A 20,570-nucleotide genomic window follows, 5' to 3' on the forward strand; every position below is an offset into this window, starting at 1 on the left:
GGATTCTGCTTTGGTTTGTTTAAAACGGGAATGCATTGTTTTTAATAATTCAAAATATAAACGTGTGCTTTATCTACCTTTGCCTTTAGCTCTGGTTTTGCTTCTTATGGAAGTCGTGAAAGATCTTGTGCAAATCTCGATGCCAAAAGTTTATCTTTCAATTGGCTCGTGAAATCAGAGCGACAGGTCACAGATCAGAAAGGCCTTGTTGGGAGAGAATATCTATCTCCAGCATTGGGGAATCGACCTTCTATAAATGTAAGTCATTTGAACATCGAGCTCATCAATTGCCGAAATAAATTGTTCTTAATAAATATCTGCCTTTAAACGTTAAGGCTCTAATGTGTACCATGTTCCTGCACGCTGTTCACAGGCCACCGACATGCTCAATGACAGGTTGGCAGCATGCAATTTTGAGGCAGAAGCTTCTGAGAATACTACTTCATTTAACATCTCTTCTCCCTCCAATGAATCCAACAGCTTGTCCAAGCAGGTGATACCTTTGTGAACCGTTGGACATTTGCTGTTTTTTGAGGTTGTGGTTATCTTTTTGCAGCTTGTTTGGGATGGAGGGAGTGGGTGGTTTACTGAGGGTAGAAATGATTGTGTATGGATGCCATCTTGAAGCGCAGCCATCTTGAGGCCCATGAGGGACGATTGAGATTGAACAGATAGACTGAGGAAGTTGATTCCACAGGTGGGAGAAACGAGGTGAGTGGCGGTGAACAGTGAACTTGGATTTGGGAAGTTTCTCAAGAAGAGGGTTATTGTTAGACAATGTGCAATGTACCTGGGAGGAAGAACAAAGAAAGAGCAGAGGGTGTAAGACCAGAAAGGAGGTGATAGAAGACAGCGGTCACCATCCTGTCTGCGATGTGGGAGCAACAGGCCTAGAGATTCAGCTTCATTGTGTGATATTACAACGATTGTATGGTCTTGGACTCAATGGCTTTAATATGTGAAAGGTGTGAAACAAGGTCCCAACCAAAGAAGGGAGTGCAGTAATTCATCAAGATGCCGATTAATGTTTTGGAGATTGTTAGAAGTCATGATTTTCCACTGGCAGACTTAGGGTGATTGAGTATGCTCAGTTGGCACCTGACTTTGTAGGCCAACTTAGATATGTGGTTTGCCCAGATTGTGAATGATATTGAGACCGGAAGTGCGAGGGACTGAACACCTTTCTCAAGGAAGTATATGTGGGAGAATGGGTAGGTTCACCTGATGGTCCATTGAGAGAGAGATTGTGATATAGAGATTGAGAGAGAGAGAGTGATTGAACGATTTATAGTGAGAGTTATTGAGAGATTTAGAGTGAGAGATTGAGAGAGAGATTTAGAGTGAGAGATTGAGAGATTTAGAGTGAAAGAGAGAGGTTGAGAGATTTAGAGTGAGAGATTGAGAGATTTAGAGTGAGTGATTGTTTGAGAGATTTAGAGTGAGAGATTTAGAGTGAGAGGTTGAGAGATTTAGAGTGAGAGGTTGAGAGATTTAGAGTGAGAGTTGAGAGATTTAGAGTGAGAGTTGAGAGATTTAGAGTGAGAGGTTGAGAGATTTAGAGTGAGAGGTTGAGAGATTTAGAGTGAAAGAGAGAGGTTGAGAGATTTAGAGTGAGAGATTGAGAGATTTAGAGTGAGTGATTGTTTGAGAGATTTAGAGTGAGAGGTTGAGAGATTTAGAGTGAGAGGTTGAGAGATTTAGAGTGAGAGGTTGAGAGATTTAGAGTGAGAGGTTGAGAGATTTAGAGTGAGAGTTGAGAGATTTAGAGTGAGAGTTGAGAGATTTAGAGTGAGAGGTTGAGAGATTTAGAGTGAGAGGTTGAGAGATTTAGAGTGAGAGGTTGAGAGATTTAGAGTGAGAGGTTGAGAGATTTAGAGTGAGAGGTTGAGAGATTTAGAGTGAGAGGTTGAGAGATTTAGAGTGAGAGGTTGAGAGATTTAGAGTGAGAGGTTGAGAGATTTAGAGTGAGAGGTTGAGAGATTTAGAGTGAGAGGTTGAGAGATTTAGAGTGAGAGGTTGAGAGATTTAGAGTGAGAGGTTGAGAGATTTAGAGTGAGAGGTTGAGAGATTTAGAGTGAGAGGTTGAGAGATTTAGAGTGAGAGGTTGAGAGATTTAGAGTGAGAGGTTGAGAGATTTAGAGTGAGAGGTTGAGAGATTTAGAGTGAGAGGTTGAGAGATTTAGAGTGAGAGGTTGAGAGATTTAGAGTGAGAGGTTGAGAGATTTAGAGTGAGAGGTTGAGAGATTTAGAGTGAGAGGTTGAGAGATTTAGAGTGAGAGGTTGAGAGATTTAGAGTGAGAGGTTGAGAGATTTAGAGTGAGTGAGAGAGGTTGAGAGATTGAGTGTGAGATTGAGAGATTTAGAGTGAATGAGAGAGATTGAGTGAGAGATTGAGAGATTTAGAGTGAGTGAGAGAGATTGAGAGATTTAGAGTGAGTGAGAGAGGTTGAGAGATTGATTGAGAGATTTAGAGTGAGAGGTTGAGAGATTTAGAGTGAGAGATTGAGAGATTTAGAGTGAGCGATTGAGAGATTTAGAGTGAATGCGAGAGGTTGAGAGATTGAGTGAGAGATTGAGAGTGAGAGATTTAGAGTGAGAGATTGAGAGATTTAGAGTGAGCGATTGAGTGATTTAGAGTGACCGGTTGAGAGATTTAGAGCGAGAGGTTGAGAGATTTCGAGTGAGAGGTTGAGAGATTTCGAGTGAGAGGTTGAGAGATTTCGAGTGAGAGGTTGAGAGATTTTGAGTGAGAGGTTGAGAGATTTCGAGTGAGAGGTTGAGAGATTTCGAGTGAGAGGTTGAGAGATTTAGAGTGAGAGGTTGAGAGATTTAGAGTGAGAGGTTGAGAGATTTAGAGTGAGAGGTTGAGAGATTTAGAGTGAGAGGTTGAGAGATTTAGAGTGAGAGGTTGAGAGATTTAGAGTGAGAGGTTGAGAGATTTAGAGTGAGAGGTTGAGAGATTAGAGAGATTTAGAGTGAGCGATTGAGAGATTTAGAGTGAAAGAGAGAGGTTGAGAGATTTAGAGTGAGAGATTGAGAGATTTAGAGTGAGTGATTGTTTGAGAGATTTAGAGTGAGAGATTTAGAGTGAGAGGTTGAGAGATTTAGAGTGAGAGGTTGAGAGATTTAGAGTGAGAGTTGAGAGATTTAGAGTGAGAGTTGAGAGATTTAGAGTGAGAGGTTGAGAGATTTAGAGTGAGAGGTTGAGAGATTTAGAGTGAAAGAGAGAGGTTGAGAGATTTAGAGTGAGAGATTGAGAGATTTAGAGTGAGTGATTGTTTGAGAGATTTAGAGTGAGAGGTTGAGAGATTTAGAGTGAGAGGTTGAGAGATTTAGAGTGAGAGGTTGAGAGATTTAGAGTGAGAGTTGAGAGATTTAGAGTGAGAGTTGAGAGATTTAGAGTGAGAGGTTGAGAGATTTAGAGTGAGAGGTTGAGAGATTTAGAGTGAAAGAGAGAGGTTGAGAGATTTAGAGTGAGAGATTGAGAGATTTAGAGTGAGTGATTGTTTGAGAGATTTAGAGTGAGAGGTTGAGAGATTTAGAGTGAGAGGTTGAGAGATTTAGAGTGAGAGGTTGAGAGATTTAGAGTGAGAGGTTGAGAGATTTAGAGTGAGAGTTGAGAGATTTAGAGTGAGAGTTGAGAGATTTAGAGTGAGAGTTGAGAGATTTAGAGTGAGAGGTTGAGAGATTTAGAGTGAGAGGTTGAGAGATTTAGAGTGAGAGGTTGAGAGATTTAGAGTGAGAGGTTGAGAGATTTAGAGTGAGAGGTTGAGAGATTTAGAGTGAGAGGTTGAGAGATTTAGAGTGAGAGGTTGAGAGATTTAGAGTGAGAGGTTGAGAGATTTAGAGTGAGAGGTTGAGAGATTTAGAGTGAGAGGTTGAGAGATTTAGAGTGAGAGGTTGAGAGATTTAGAGTGAGAGGTTGAGAGATTTAGAGTGAGAGGTTGAGAGATTTAGAGTGAGAGGTTGAGAGATTTAGAGTGAGAGGTTGAGAGATTTAGAGTGAGAGGTTGAGAGATTTAGAGTGAGAGGTTGAGAGATTTAGAGTGAGAGGTTGAGAGATTTAGAGTGAGAGGTTGAGAGATTTAGAGTGAGAGGTTGAGAGATTTAGAGTGAGAGGTTGAGAGATTTAGAGTGAGAGGTTGAGAGATTTAGAGTGAGAGGTTGAGAGATTTAGAGTGAGAGGTTGAGAGATTTAGAGTGAGAGGTTGAGAGATTTAGAGTGAGAGGTTGAGAGATTTAGAGTGAGAGGTTGAGAGATTTAGAGTGAGAGGTTGAGAGATTTAGAGTGAGAGGTTGAGAGATTTAGAGTGAGAGGTTGAGAGATTTAGAGTGAGAGGTTGAGAGATTTAGAGTGAGAGGTTGAGAGATTTAGAGTGAGAGGTTGAGAGATTTAGAGTGAGAGGTTGAGAGATTTAGAGTGAGAGGTTGAGAGATTTAGAGTGAGAGGTTGAGAGATTTAGAGTGAGAGGTTGAGAGATTTAGAGTGAGAGGTTGAGAGATTTAGAGTGAGAGGTTGAGAGATTTAGAGTGAGAGGTTGAGAGATTTAGAGTGAGAGGTTGAGAGATTTAGAGTGAGAGGTTGAGAGATTTAGAGTGAGAGGTTGAGAGATTTAGAGTGAGAGGTTGAGAGATTTAGAGTGAGAGGTTGAGAGATTTAGAGTGAGAGGTTAAGAGATTTAGAGTGAGAGGTTAAGAGATTGAGAGATTTAGAGTGAGCGGTTAAGAGATTGAGAGATTTAGAGTGAGTGGTTAAGAGATTGAGAGATTTAGAGTGAGAGGTTAAGAGATTGAGAGATTTAGAGTGAGAGGTTAAGAGATTGAGAGATTTAGAGTGAGAGGTTAAGAGATTGAGAGATTTAGAGTGAGCGATTGAGAGATTTAGAGTGAGCGATTGAGAGATTTAGAGTGAGCGATTGAGAGATTTAGAGTGAGCGATTGAGAGATTTAGAGTGAAAGAGAGAGGTTGAGAGATTTAGAGTGAGAGATTGAGAGATTTAGAGTGAGTGATTGAGAGATTTAGAGTGAGTGAGAGATGTTGAGAGATTTAGAGTGAGAGGTTGAGAGATTTAGAGTGAGAGATTTAGAGTGAGAGATTGAGAGATTTAGAGTGAGAGGTTGAGAGATTTAGAGTGAGAGATTTAGAGTGAGTGAGAGAGATTGAGAGATTTAGAGTGAGTGAGAGAGGTTGAGAGATTTAGAGTGAGAGGTTGAGAGATTTAGAGTGAGCGATTGAGAGATTTAGAGTGAATGAGAGAGGTTGAGAGATTGAGTGAGAGATTTAAAGTGAGAGATTGAGTGAGAGATTGAGAGATTTAGAGTGAGAGGTTGAGAGATTTAGAGTGAGAGATTGAGAGATTTAGAGTGAATGAGAGAGATTGAGAGATTTAGATTTGTGAGTGAGAAAGATTTGGAGTGAGTGAGATTGAGATTTCGAGTGAGTGAGAGATTGAGAGATTTAGAGTGAGTGAGTGAGAGAGGTTGAGAGATTTAGAGTGAGTGAGAGGTTGAGAGATTGAGTGAGAGATTTAGAGTGAGAGGTTGAGAGATTTAGAGTGAGAGATTGAGAGATTTAGAGTGAATGAGAGAGATTTAGAGTTGAGAGATTGAGAGATTTAGAGTGGGAGGTTGAGAGATTTAGAGTGAGAGATTGAGAGATTTAGAGTGAGTGAGAGAGATTGAGAGATTTAGAGTGAGTGAGAGAGGTTGAGAGATTTAGAGTGAGAGGTTGAGAGATTTAGAGTGAGCGATTGAGAGATTTAGAGTGAATGAGAGAGATTGAGTGAGAGATTTAGAGTGAGAGGTTGAGAGATTTAGAGTGAGAGATTGAGAGATTTAGAGTGAGAGGTTGAGAGATTTAGAGTGAGAGGTTGAGAGATTTAGAGTGAGAGGTTGAGAGATTTAGAGTGAGAGGTTGAGAGATTTAGAGTGAGAGGTTGAGAGATTTAGAGTGAGAGGTTGAGAGATTTAGAGTGAGAGGTTGAGAGATTTAGAGTTAGAGATTTAGAGTGAGAGGTTGAGAGATTTAGAGTGAGAGGTTGAGAGATTTAGAGTGAGAGGTTGAGAGATTTAGAGTGAGAGGTTGAGAGATTTAGAGTGAGAGGTTGAGAGATTTAGAGTGAGAGGTTGAGAGATTTAGAGTGAGAGGTTGAGAGATTTAGAGTGAGAGGTTGAGAGATTTAGAGTGAGAGGTTGAGAGATTTAGAGGTTGAGAGATATAGAGTGAGAGGTTGAGAGAGTGAGAGGTTGAGAGATATAGAGTGAGAGGTTGAGAGAGTGAGAGGTTGAGAGATATAGAGTGAGAGGTTGAGAGAGTGAGAGGTTGAGAGATTTAGAGTGAGAGGTTGAGAGATTTAGAGTGAGAGGTTGAGAGATTTAGAGTGAGAGGCTGAGAGATTGAGAGATTTAGAGTGAGCGATTGAGAGATTTAGAGTGAAAGAGAGAGGTTGAGAGATTTAGAGTGAGTGATTGAGAGATTTAGAGTGAGTGATTGAGAGATTTAGAGTGAGTGAGAGATGTTGAGAGATTGAGTGAGAGATTGAGAGATTTAGAGTGAGAGGTTGAGAGATTTAGAGTGAGCGATTGTTTGAGAGATTTAGAGTGAGAGGTTGAGAGATTTAGAGTGAGAGGTTGAGAGATTTAGAGTGAGAGGTTGAGAGATTTAGAGTGAGAGGTTGAGAGATTTAGAGTGAGAGGTTGAGAGATTTAGAGTGAGAGGTTGAGAGATTTAGAGTGAGAGGTTGAGAGATTTAGAGTGAGAGGTTGAGAGATTTAGAGTGAGAGGTTGAGAGATTTAGAGTGAGAGGTTGAGAGATTTAGAGTGAGAGGTTAAGAGATTTAGAGTGAGAGGTTAAGAGATTGAGAGATTTAGAGTGAGAGGTTAAGAGATTGAGAGATTTAGAGTGAGAGGTTAAGAGATTGAGAGATTTAGAGTGAGCGATTGAGAGATTTAGAGTGAAAGACAGAGGTTGAGAGATTTAGAGTGAGAGATTGAGAGATTTAGAGTGAGTGATTGAGAGATTTAGAGTGAGTGAGAGATGTTGAGAGATTGAGTGAGAGATTTAGAGTGAGAGGTTGAGAGATTTAGAGTGAGTGAGAGAGGTTGAGAGATTTAGAGTGAGAGATTTAGAGTGAGAGATTTAGAGTGAGAGATTTAGAGTGAGTGAGAGAGGTTGAGAGATTGAGTGAGAGAGGTTGAGAGATTGAGTGAGAGAGGTTGAGAGATTGAGTGAGAGATTGAGAGATTTAGAGTGAGTGAGAGAGATTGAGAGTGAAAGATTGAGAGATTTAGAGTGAATGAGAGAGATTGAGAGATTTAGATTTGAGAGTGAGAAAGATTTGGAGTGAGTGAGATTGAGATTTGGAGTGAGTGAGATTGAGATTTCGAGTGAGTGAGAGATTGAGAGATTTAGAGTGAGTGAGTGAGAGAGGTTGAGAAATTTAGAGTGAGTGAGAGGTTGAGAGATTGAGTGAGAGATTTAGAGTGAGAGGTTGAGAGATTTAGAGTGAGAGATAGAGATTTAGAGTGAATGAGAGAGATTTGGAGTGAGAGATTGAGAGATTTAGAGTGAGAGGTTGAGAGATTTAGAGTGAGAGATTTAGAGTGAGTGAGAGAGATTGAGAGATTTAGAGTGAGTGAGAGAGGTTGAGAGATTTAGAGTGAGAGGTTGAGAGATTTAGAGTGAATGAGAGAGGTTGAGAGATTGAGTGAGAGATTTAGAGTGAGAGGTTGAGAGATTTAGAGTGAGAGATTTAGAGTGAGAGATTTGGAGTGAGAGATTTAGAGTGAGAGATTGAGAGATTTAGATTGAGAGGTTGAGAGATTTAGAGTGAGTTAGGGAGGTTGAGAGATTTAGAGTGAGAGGTTGAGAGATTTAGAGTGAGAGGTTGAGAGATTTAGAGTGAGAGGTTGAGAGATTTAGAGTGAGTGAGAGAGGTTGAGAGATTGAGTGAGAGATTGAGAGATTTAGAGTGAATGAGAGAGGTTGAGAGATTGAGTGAGAGATTTAGAGTGAGTGAGAGAGATTGAGAGATTTAGAGTGAGTGAGAGAGGTTGAGAGATTGATTGAGAGATTTAGAGTGAGAGGTTGAGAGATTTAGAGTGAGAGATTGAGAGATTTAGAGTGAGCGATTGAGAGATTTAGAGTGAATGTGAGAGATTGGGTGAGAGATTGAGAGTGAGAGATTTAGAGTGAGAGATTGAGATATTTAGAGTGAGCGATTGAGAGATTTAGAGCGAGAGGTTGAGAGATTTCGAGTGAGAGGTTGAGAGATTTCGAGTGAGTGAGAGATTGAGAGATTTAGAGTGAGTGAGTGAGAGAGGTTGAGAGATTTAGAGTGAGTGAGAGGTTGAGAGATTGAGTGAGAGATTTAGAGTGAGAGGTTGAGAGATTTAGAGTGAGAGATTTAGAGTGAATGAGAGAGATTTAGAGTTGAGAGATTGAGAGATTTAGAGTGGGAGGTTGAGAGATTTAGAGTGAGAGATTGAGAGATTTAGAGTGAGTGAGAGAGATTGAGAGATTTAGAGTGAGTGAGAGAGGTTGAGAGATTTAGAGTGAGAGGTTGAGAGATTTAGAGTGAGCGATTGAGAGATTTAGAGTGAATGAGAGAGATTGAGTGAGAGATTTAGAGTGAGAGGTTGAGAGATTTAGAGTGAGAGATTGAGAGATTTAGAGTGAGAGGTTGAGAGATTTAGAGTGAGAGGTTGAGAGATTTAGAGTGAGAGGTTGAGAGATTTAGAGTGAGAGGTTGAGAGATTTAGAGTGAGAGGTTGAGAGATTTAGAGTGAGAGGTTGAGAGATTTAGAGTTAGAGGTTGAGAGATTTAGAGTGAGAGGTTGAGAGATTTAGAGTGAGAGGTTGAGAGATTTAGAGTGAGAGGTTGAGAGATTTAGAGTGAGAGGTTGAGAGATTTAGAGTGAGAGGTTGAGAGATTTAGAGTGAGAGGTTGAGAGATTTAGAGTGAGAGGTTGAGAGATTTAGAGGTTGAGAGATATAGAGTGAGAGGTTGAGAGAGTGAGAGGTTGAGAGATATAGAGTGAGAGGTTGAGAGAGTGAGAGGTTGAGAGATATAGAGTGAGAGGTTGAGAGAGTGAGAGGTTGAGAGATTTAGAGTGAGAGGTTGAGAGATTTAGAGTGAGAGGTTGAGAGATTTAGAGTGAGAGGTTGAGAGATTTAGAGTGAGAGGTTGAGAGATTTAGAGTGAGAGGCTGAGAGATTGAGAGATTTAGAGTGAGCGATTGAGAGATTTAGAGTGAAAGAGAGAGGTTGAGAGATTTAGAGTGAGTGATTGAGAGATTTAGAGTGAGTGATTGAGAGATTTAGAGTGAGTGAGAGATGTTGAGAGATTGAGTGAGAGATTGAGAGATTTAGAGTGAGAGGTTGAGAGATTTAGAGTGAATGAGAGAGGTTGAGAGATTGAGTGAGAGATTTAGAGTGAGAGGTTGAGAGATTTAGAGTGAGCGATTGTTTGAGAGATTTAGAGTGAGAGGTTGAGAGATTTAGAGTGAGAGGTTGAGAGATTTAGAGTGAGAGGTTGAGAGATTTAGAGTGAGAGGTTGAGAGATTTAGAGTGAGGTTGAGAGATTTAGAGTGAGAGGTTGAGAGATTTAGAGTGAGAGGTTGAGAGATTTAGAGTGAGAGGTTGAGAGATTTAGAGTGAGAGGTTGAGAGATTTAGAGTGAGAGGTTAAGAGATTTAGAGTGAGAGGTTAAGAGATTGGGAGATTTAGAGTGAGAGGTTAAGAGATTGAGAGATTTAGAGTGAGAGGTTAAGAGATTGAGAGATTTAGAGTGAGCGATTGAGAGATTTAGAGTGAAAGACAGAGGTTGAGAGATTTAGAGTGAGAGATTGAGAGATTTAGAGTGAGTGATTGAGAGATTTAGAGTGAGTGAGAGATGTTGAGAGATTGAGTGAGAGATTTAGAGTGAGAGGTTGAGAGATTTAGAGTGAGCGATTGAGAGATTTAGAGTGAGTGAGAGAGGTTGAGAGATTTAGAGTGAGAGATTTAGAGTGAGAGATTTAGAGTGAGAGATTTAGAGTGAGTGAGAGAGGTTGAGAGATTGAGTGAGAGAGGTTGAGAGATTGAGTGAGAGATTGAGAGATTTAGAGTGAGTGAGAGAGATTGAGAGTGAAAGATTGAGAGATTTAGAGTGAATGAGAGAGATTGAGAGATTTAGATTTGAGAGTGAGAAAGATTTGGAGTGAGTGAGATTGAGATTTGGAGTGAGTGAGATTGAGATTTCGAGTGAGTGAGAGATTGAGAGATTTAGAGTGAGTGAGTGAGAGAGGTTGAGAAATTTAGAGTGAGTGAGAGGTTGAGAGATTGAGTGAGAGATTTAGAGTGAGAGGTTGAGAGATTTAGAGTGAGAGATAGAGATTTAGAGTGAATGAGAGAGATTTGGAGTGAGAGATTTAGAGTGAGAGGTTGAGAGATTTAGAGTGAGAGATTTAGAGTGAGTGAGAGAGATTGAGAGATTTAGAGTGAGTGAGAGAGGTTGAGAGATTTAGAGTGAGAGGTTGAGAGATTTAGAGTGAATGAGAGAGGTTGAGAGATTGAGTGAGAGATTTAGAGTGAGAGGTTGAGAGATTTAGAGTGAGAGGTTGAGAGATTTAGAGTGAGAGATTTGGAGTGAGAGATTTAGAGTGAGAGATTGAGAGATTTAGATTGAGAGGTTGAGAGATTTAGAGTGAGTTAGGGAGGTTGAGAGATTTAGAGTGAGAGGTTGAGAGATTTAGAGTGAGAGGTTGAGAGATTTAGAGTGAGAGGTTGAGAGATTTAGAGTGAGAGGTTGAGAGATTTAGAGTGAGTGAGAGAGGTTGAGAGATTGAGTGAGAGATTGAGAGATTTAGAGTGAATGAGAGAGGTTGAGAGATTGAGTGAGAGATTTAGAGTGAGTGAGAGAGGTTGAGAGATTGATTGAGAGATTTAGAGTGAGAGGTTGAGAGATTTAGAGTGAGAGATTGAGAGATTTAGAGTGAGCGATTGAGAGATTTAGAGTGAATGTGAGAGATTGAGTGAGAGATTGAGAGTGAGAGATTTAGAGTGAGAGATTGAGAGATTTAGAGTGAGCGATTGAGAGATTTAGAGCGAGAGGTTGAGAGATTTCGAGTGAGAGGTTGAGAGATTTCGAGTGAGAGGTTGAGAGATTTCGAGTGAGAGGTTGAGAGATTTCGAGTGAGAGGTTGAGAGATTTCGAGTGAGAGGTTGAGAGATTTCGAGTGAGAGGTTGAGAGATTTCGAGTGAGAGGTTGAGAGATTTCGAGTGAGAGGTTGAGAGATTTAGAGTGAGAGGTTGAGAGATTTAGAGTGAGAGGTTGAGAGATTTAGAGTGAGAGGTTGAGAGATTTAGAGTGAGAGATTTAGAGTGAGAGGTTGAGAGATTTAGAGTGAGAGGTTGAGAGATTTAGAGTGAGAGGTTGAGAGATTTAGAGTGAGAGGTTGAGAGATTTAGAGTGAGAGGTTGAGAGATTTAGAGTGAGAGGTTGAGAGATTTAGAGTGAGAGGTTGAGAGATTTAGAGTGAGAGGTTGAGAGATTTAGAGTGAGAGGTTGAGAGATTTAGAGTGAGAGGTTGAGAGATTTAGAGTGAGAGGTTGAGAGATTTAGAGTGAGAGGTTGAGAGATTTAGAGTGAGAGGTTGAGAGATTTAGAGTGAGAGGTTGAGAGATTTAGAGTGAGAGGTTGAGAGATTTAGAGTGAGAGGTTAAGAGATTGAGAGATTTAGAGTGAGAGGTTAAGAGATTGAGAGATTTAGAGTGAGAGGTTAAGAGATTGAGAGATTTAGAGTGAGAGGTTAAGAGATTGAGAGATTTAGAGTGAGAGGTTAAGAGATTGAGAGATTTAGAGTGAGAGGTTAAGAGATTGAGAGATTTAGAGTGAGAGGTTAAGAGATTGAGAGATTTAGAGTGAGAGGTTAAGAGATTGAGAGATTTAGAGTGAGAGGTTAAGAGATTGAGAGATTTAGAGTGAGAGGTTAAGAGATTGAGAGATTTAGAGTGAGAGGTTAAGAGATTGAGAGATTTAGAGTGAGAGGTTAAGAGATTGAGAGATTTAGAGTGAGAGGTTAAGAGATTGAGAGATTTAGAGTGAGAGGTTAAGAGATTGAGAGATTTAGAGTGAGAGGTTAAGAGATTGAGAGATTTAGAGTGAGAGGTTAAGAGATTGAGAGATTTAGAGTGAGAGGTTAAGAGATTGAGAGATTTAGAGTGAGAGGTTAAGAGATTGAGAGATTTAGAGTGAGAGGTTAAGAGATTGAGAGATTTAGAGTGAGAGGTTAAGAGATTGAGAGATTTAGAGTGAGAGGTTAAGAGATTGAGAGATTTAGAGTGAGAGGTTAAGAGATTGAGAGATTTAGAGTGAGAGGTTAAGAGATTGAGAGATTTAGAGTGAGAGGTTAAGAGATTGAGAGATTTAGAGTGAGAGGTTAAGAGATTGAGAGATTTAGAGTGAGCGATTGAGAGATTTAGAGTGAGCGATTGAGAGATTTAGAGTGAGAGATTTAGAGTGAAAGAGAGAGGTTGAGAGATTGAGTGAGAGATTGAGAGATTTAGAGTGAGTGATTGAGAGATTTAGAGTGAGTGAGAGATGTTGAGAGATTGAGTGAGAGATTGAGAGATTTAGAGTGAGAGGTTGAGAGATTTAGAGTGAGAGATTTAGAGTGAGAGATTGAGAGATTTAGAGTGAGAGGTTGAGAGATTTAGAGTGAGAGGTTGAGAGATTTAGAGTGAGAGATTTAGAGTGAGTGAGAGAGATTGAGAGATTTAGAGTGAGTGAGAGAGGTTGAGAGATTTAGAGTGAGAGGTTGAGAGATTTAGAGTGAGAGATTTAGAGTGAGAGGTTGAGAGATTGAGTGAGAGATTGAGAGATTTAGAGTGAGAGGTTGAGAGATTGAGTGAGAGATTTAAAGTGAGAGGTTGAGAGATTGAGTGAGAGATTGAGAGATTTAGAGTGAGAGGTTGAGAGATTTAGAGTGAATGAGAGAGATTGAGAGATTTAGATTTGTGAGTGAGAAAGATTTGGAGTGAGTGAGATTGAGATTTCGAGTGAGTGAGAGATTGAGAGATTTAGAGTGAGTGAGTGAGAGAGGTTGAGAGATTTAGAGTGAGAGGTTGAGAGATTTAGAGTGAGAGGTTGAGAGATTTAGAGTGAGAGGTTGAGAGATTTAGAGTGAGAGGTTGAGAGATTTAGAGTGAGAGGTTGAGAGATTTAGAGTGAGAGGTTAAGAGATTGAGAGATTTAGAGTGAGAGGTTAAGAGATTGAGAGATTTAGAGTGAGAGGTTAAGAGATTGAGAGATTTAGAGTGAGAGGTTAAGAGATTGAGAGATTTAGAGTGAGAGGTTAAGAGATTGAGAGATTTAGAGTGAGAGGTTAAGAGATTGAGAGATTTAGAGTGAGAGGTTAAGAGATTGAGAGATTTAGAGTGAGAGGTTAAGAGATTGAGAGATTTAGAGTGAGAGGTTAAGAGATTGAGAGATTTAGATTGAGAGATTTAGAGTGAGAGGTTAAGAGATTGAGAGATTTAGAGTGAGAGGTTAAGAGATTGAGAGATTTAGAGTGAGAGGTTAAGAGATTGAGAGATTTAGAGTGAGAGGTTAAGAGATTGAGAGATTTAGAGTGAGAGGTTAAGAGATTGAGAGATTTAGAGTGAGCGATTGAGAGATTTAGAGTGAGCGATTGAGAGATTTAGAGTGAGCGATTGAGAGATTTAGAGTGAAAGAGAGAGGTTGAGAGATTGAGAGATTTAGAGTGAGTGATTGAGAGATTTAGAGTGAGTGAGAGATGTTGAGAGATTGAGTGAGAGATTGAGAGATTTAGAGTGAGAGGTTGAGAGATTTAGAGTGAGAGATTTAGAGTGAGTGAGAGAGATTGAGAGATTTAGAGTGAGTGAGAGAGGTTGAGAGATTTAGAGTGAGAGGTTGAGAGATTTAGAGTGAGCGATTGAGAGATTTAGAGTGAATGAGAGAGGTTGAGAGATTGAGTGAGAGATTTAAAGTGAGAGGTTGAGAGATTGAGTGAGAGATTGAGAGATTTAGAGTGAGAGGTTGAGAGATTGAGTGAGAGATTTAAAGTGAGAGGTTGAGAGATTGAGTGAGAGATTGAGAGATTTAGAGTGAGAGGTTGAGAGATTTAGAGTGAATGAGAGAGATTGAGAGATTTAGATTTGTGAGTGAGAAAGATTTGGAGTGAGTGAGATTGAGATTTCGAGTGAGTGAGAGATTGAGAGATTTAGAGTGAGTGAGTGAGAGAGGTTGAGAGATTTAGAGTGAGTGAGAGGTTGAGAGATTGAGTGAGAGATTTAGAGTGAGAGGTTGAGAGATTTAGAGTGAGAGATTGAGAGATTTAGAGTGAATGAGAGAGATTTAGAGTTGAGAGATTGAGAGATTTAGAGTGAGAGGTTGAGAGATTTAGAGTGAGAGATTGAGAGATTTAGAGTGAGTGAGAGAGATTGAGAGATTTAGAGTGAGTGAGAGAGGTTGAGAGATTTAGAGTGAGAGGTTGAGAGATTTAGAGTGAGAGATTTAGAGTGAATGAGAGAGATTGAGTGAGAGATTTAGAGTGAGAGGTTGAGAGATTTAGAGTGAGAGATTGAGAGATTTAGAGTGAGAGGTTGAGAGATTTAGAGTGAGAGGTTGAGAGATTTAGAGTGAGAGGTTGAGAGATTTAGAGTGAGAGGTTGAGAGATTTAGAGTGAGAGGTTGAGAGATTTAGAGTGAGAGGTTGAGAGATTTAGAGTGAGAGGTTGAGAGATTTAGAGTGAGAGGTTGAGAGATTTAGAGTGAGAGGTTGAGAGATTTAGAGTGAGAGGTTGAGAGATTTAGAGTGAGCGATTGAGATTGAGAGATATGGAGTGAGAGGTTGAGAGATTTAGAGTGAGAGATTGAGAGATTTAGACTGAGCGATTGAGAGATTTAGAGTGAGAGATTTAGAGTGAGAGATTGAGAGATTTAGAGTGAGTGAGAGATGTTGAGAGATTGAGTGAGAGATTGAGAGATTTGGAGTGAGAGGTTGAGAGATTTAGAGTGAGCGATTGAGAGATTTAGAGTGAGAGATTTAGAGTGAGAGATTTAGAGTGAGAGATTTAGAGTGAGGGATTTAGAGTGAGAGATTTAGAGTGAGAGGTTGAGAGATTTAGAGTGAGAGGTTGAGAGATTTAGAGTGAGAGGTTGAGAGATTTAGAGTGAGAGGTTGAGAGATTTAGAGTGAGAGATTTAGAGTGAGAGATTTAGAGTGAGTGAGAGAGATGGAGAGATTTAGAGTGAGTGAGAGAGGTTGAGAGATTTAGAGTGAGAGGTTGAGAGATTTAGAGAGCGATTGAGAGATTTAGAGTGAATGAGAGAGGTTGAGAGATTGAGTGAGAGATTTAAAGTGAGAGGTTGAGAGATTGAGTGAGAGATTGAGAGATTTAGAGTGAGAGGTTGAGAGATTTAGAGTGAGAGATTGAGAGATTTAGAGTGAATGAGAGAGATTGAGAGATTTAGATTTGTGAGTGAGAAAGATTTGGAGTGAGTGAGATTGAGATTTCGAGTGAGTGAGAGATTGAGAGATTTAGAGTGAGTGAGTGAGAGAGGTTGAGAGATTTAGAGTGAGTGAGAGGTTGAGAGATTGAGTGAGAGATTTAGAGTGAGAGGTTGAGAGATTTAGAGTGAGAGATTTAGAGTGAATGAGAGAGATTTAGAGTGAGAGATTGAGAGATTTAGAGTGAGAGGTTGAGAGATTTAGAGTGAGAGATTGAGAGATTTAGAGTGAGTGAGAGAGATTTAGAGTGAGTGAGAGAGGTTGAGAGGTTGAGAGATTTAGAGTGAGAGGTTGAGAGATTTAGAGTGAGCGATTGAGAGATTTTGAGTGAATGAGAGAGATTGAGTGAGAGATTTAGAGTGAGAGGTTGAGAGATTTAGAGTGAGAGATTGAGTGAGAGGTTGAGAGATTTAGAGTGAGAGGTTGAGAGATTTAGAGTGAGAGGTTGAGAGATTTAGAGTGAGCGATTGAGATTGAGAGATATAGAGTGAGAGGTTGAGAGATTTAGAGTGAGAGATTGAGAGATTTAGACTGAGCGATTGAGAGATTTAGAGTGAGAGATTTAGAGTGAGAGATTGAGAGATTTAGACTGAGCGATTGAGAGATTTAGAGTGAGAGATTTAGAGTGAGAGATTTAGAGTGAGAGATTTAGAGTGAGCGATTGAGAGATTTAGAGTGAGAGGTTGAGAGATTTAGAGTGAGAGGTTGAGAGATTTAGAGTGAGAGGTTGAGAGATTTAGAGTGAGAGATTTAGAGTGAGCGATTGAGAGATTTAGAGTGAAAGAGAGAGGTTGAGAGATTCAGAGTGAGAGGTTGAGAGATTTAGAGTGAGAGATTGAGAGATTTAGAGTGAGAGATTGAGAGATTTAGAGTGAGTGAGAGATGTTGAGAGATTGAGTGAGAGATTGAGAGATTTGGAGTGAGAGGTTGAGAGATTTAGAGTGAGAGGTTGAGAGATTTAGAGTGAGAGATTGAGAGATTTAGAGTGAGCGATTGAGAGATTTAGAGTGAGTGAGAGATGTTGAGAGATTGAGTGAGAGATTGAGAGATTTGGAGTGAGAGGTTGAGAGATTTAGAGTGAGAGATTGAGAGATTTAGAGTGAGAGATTGAGAGATTTAGAGTGAGAGATTGAGAGATTTAGAGTGAGAGATTTAGAGTGAGAGATTGAGAGATTTAGAGTGAGCGATTGAGAGATTTAGAGTGAGTGAGAGATGTTGAGAGATTGAGTGAGAGATTGAGAGATTTAGAGTGAGTGAGAGAGGTTGAGAGATTTAGAGTGAATGAGAGAGATTGAGAGATTTAGATTTGAGAGTTGAGAAAGATTTGGAGTGAGTGAGATTGAGATTTAGAGTGAGTGAGAGATTTAGAGTGAGTGAGATAGGTTGAGAGATTTAGAGTGAGTGAGAGAGAGTGAGAGTTTGAGAGATTTAGAGTGAGAGATTGAGAGATTTAGAGTGAATGAGAGAGATTGAGAGATTTAGAGAGAGATTGAGAGATTTAGAGTGAGTGAGAGAGATTGAGAGATTTAGAGTGAGTTAGAGAAGTTGAGTGAGAGATTGAGAGATTTAGAGTGAATGAGAGAGGTTGAGAGATTTAGAGTGAGAGATTGAGAGATTTAGAGTGAGAGATTTAGAGTGAGGGATTGAGAGATTTAGAGTGAGAGATTGAGAGATTTAGAGTGAGTGAGAGAGATTGAGAGATTGAGTGAGAGAGATTGAGAGATTGAGTGAGAGAGATTGAGAGATTTAGAGTGAGAGGTTGAGAGATTTAGAGTGGAGGTTGAGAGATTTAGAGTGAGAGGTTGAGAGATTTAGAGTAAGAGATTTAGAGTGAGAGATTGAGAGATTTAGAGTGAGTGAGAGATTGAGAGATTTAGAGTGAGCGATTGAGAGATTTAGAGTGAGCGATTGAGAGATTTAGAGTGAGCGATTGAGAGATTTAGAATGAGAGATTGAGAGATTTAGAGTGAGTGAGAGATTGAGAGATTTAGAGTGAGAGATTGAGAGATTTAGAGTGAGAGATTTAGAGTGAGAGATTTAGAGTGAAAGAGAGAGGTTGAGAGATTCAGAGTGAGAGGTTGAGAGATTTAGAGTGAGAGATTGAGAGATTTAGAGTGAGAGATTGAGAGATTTAGAGTGAGAGATTGAGAGATTTAGAGTGAGAGATTGAGAGATTTAGAGTGAGAGATTGAGAGATTTAGAGTGAGAGATTTAGAGTGAGAGTTTGAGAGATTTAGAGTGAGAGATTGAGAGATTTAGAGTGAAAGAGAGAGGTTGAAAGATTCAGAGTGAGAGATTTAGAGTGAGATATTGAGAGATTTAGAGTGAGATATTGAGAGATTTAGAGTGAGATATTGAGAGATTTAGATTGAGAGATTTAGAGTGAGAGATTGAGAGATTTAGAGTGAGAGATTGAGAGATTTAGAGTGAGAGATTTAGAGTGAGAGATTGAGAGATTTAGAGTGAGAGATTTAGAGTGAGAGATTGAGAGATTTAGAGTGAAAGAGAGAGGTTGAGAGATTCAGAGTGAGAGATTTAGAGTGAGATATTTAGAGTGAGCGATTGAGAGATTTAGAGTGAATGAGAGAAATTGAGAGATTTAGATTTGAGAGTGAGAAAGATTTGTAGTGAGTGAGATTGAGATTTCGAGTGATTGAGAGAAGATTGAGCAATTTACTGTGAGAGGGAGATTGAGATATTTAAGCAGACAGAGATATAGATCGAGAGACAGAAAGAAAGGGAGATGTACTGCATGGAGATATCGACAGAGATATAGACAGATAGTTAGAGAGAAAGAGAGATGTATAGACAGAGAGATGGAGAGAAAGATGTATGGAGATATAGACAGAGAGATAGAGAAAAAGAGATGTCTCGAGATTATAGATAGAGAGATGGGGAGAAAGAGAGATCTTTAGAGATACAGAGAGAAAGAGAGATGTATTCAGATATAGACAGAGAGATGGAGAGATAGAGAGATGTATAGAGATATAGACAGAGAGATGTAGGGAGAGATGGAGAGATGTATAGAGATATAGACAGAGAGATAGATGTACAGAGAGATAGAGAGATGTATGGAGAGATAGAGAGATGTATGGAGAGATAGAGAGATGTATGGAGAGATAGAGAGATGTATGGAGAGATAGAGAGATGTATAGAGATATAGACAGAGAGATAGAGAGAGATTGAGAGATAGAGAGATGTATAGAGAGAAAGAGAGATGTATAGAGATATAAACAGAGAGATAGAGAGATGTATAGAGAGAGAAAGAGAGATGTATAGAGATATAGACAGAGAGATAGAGAGATGTATAGAGATATAGACAGAGAGAAAGAGAGATGTATAGAGATAGAGAGATGTATAGAGATATAGACAGAGAGATAGATGTATAGAGATATAGACAGAGAGATAGAGAGATGTATAGAGATATAGACAGAGAGAAAGAGAGATGTATAGAGATATAGACAGAGATAGAGAGATGTATAGAGATATAGACAGAGAGATAGAGAGATGTACAGAGATATAGACAGAGAGATAGAGAGATGTATAGAGATATAGACAGAGAGATAGAGAGATGTATAGAGATAGAGAGATGTATAGAGATAGAGCGATGTATAGAGATATAGACAGAGAGATAGATAGAGCGATGTACAGAGATAGAGCGATGTATAGAGATAGAGCGATGTATAGAGATATAGACAGAGAGATAGAGATAGAGAGATGTATAGAGATAGAGAGATGTATAGAGAGAGATAGAGAGATGTATAGAGATATAGACAGAGAGAAAGAGAGATGTGTAGAGATATAGACAGAGAGAAAGAGAGATGTATAGAGAGAGATAGAGAGATGTATAGAGATATAGACAGAGAGATAGAGAGATGTGTAGAGATATAGACAGAGAAAAAGAGAGATGTATAGAGAGAGATAGAGAGATGTATAGAGATATAGACAGAGAGAAAGAGAGATGTATAGAGATATAGACAGAGAGAAAGAGAGATGTATAGAGAGAGATAGAGAGATGTATAGAGATATAGACAGAGAGATAGAGAGATGTATAGAGATATAGACAGAGAGATAGAGAGATGTATAGAGATATCGACAGAGAAAAAGAGAGATGTATAGAGAGAGATAGAGAGATGTATAGAGATATAGACAGTGAGATAGAGAGATGTATAGAGATATAGACAGAGAGATCGAGAGATGTATAGAGATATAGACAGAGAGAAACAGAGATGTATAGAGATATAGACAGAGAGAAAGAGAGATGTATAGAGATATAGACAGAGAGAAAGAGAGATGTATAGAGAGAGAAAGAGAGATGTACACAGATATTGACAGAGAGATAGAGAGATGTATGGAGATATAGACAGAGAGATAGAGAGATGTATAGAGATATAGACAGAGAGAAAGAGAGATGTATAGAGATATAGACAGCGAAAGAGAGATGTATAGAGATATAGACAGAGAGATAGAGAGATGTCTAGAGGTATAGACAGAGAGAAACAGAGATGTGTAGAGATATAGACAGACAGATAGAGAGATGTATAGAGATAAACAGAGATGTATCGAGATATAGACAGAGAGAAAGAGAGATGTATAGAGAGAGATAGAGAGATGTTTAGAGATATAGACAGAGAGATAGAGAGATGTATAGAGATATAGACGGTGAGATAGAGAGATGTATAGAGATATAGACAGAGAGAAAGAGAGATGTTTAGAGATACTAGCAGAAGTGCCCGGCATTGCCGGGCGGGGGAGGGGGAAGTGGGGGGGAGGAGAGGGGGGGAGGGGAGAAGAGGGGGGAGGGGGAGGGGAGGAGAAGGGGGGAGGGAGGGAGAGGGGGAGGTGGGAGTGGGAAGGTGAGGGGGGAGGGGGAGGGGGGAAAGGAAGGGGTAGGGTTGAGGGGGAAGGGGAGGGGAGGGACATAGATGGTTACTGGCAATATTGATCACATCCACAAATGATGTAATCCACACAATTTATGTACTTTACATAACGTTAATAGGAATACATGGCAGTGTAGATGGGAAATACAGTTTGCTTGAAATAAATCACAA

General features: G+C 39.6%; 1 protein-coding gene across 1 annotated transcript in view; it reads left to right on the forward strand.

Moving 5' to 3' along the window:
* HAUS6 (HAUS augmin like complex subunit 6) overlaps window positions 1-20,570 on the forward strand; it is a 65,190-nt gene that overhangs the window by 31,753 nt on the left and 12,867 nt on the right. Inside the window, exons 13-14 of the mRNA XM_068108021.2 lie at window positions 90-258; window positions 374-493. Of these exons, the coding sequence (XP_067964122.2) occupies window positions 90-258; window positions 374-493 (289 nt within the window). The remainder of the gene's footprint in view (window positions 1-89; window positions 259-373; window positions 494-20,570) is intronic.

This window comes from Myxine glutinosa, chromosome 2, assembly GCF_964187855.1.
Source record: "Myxine glutinosa chromosome 2, kmMyxGlut1.1, whole genome shotgun sequence".
In the NCBI taxonomy this organism is placed as follows: domain Eukaryota; kingdom Metazoa; phylum Chordata; class Myxini; order Myxiniformes; family Myxinidae; genus Myxine; species Myxine glutinosa.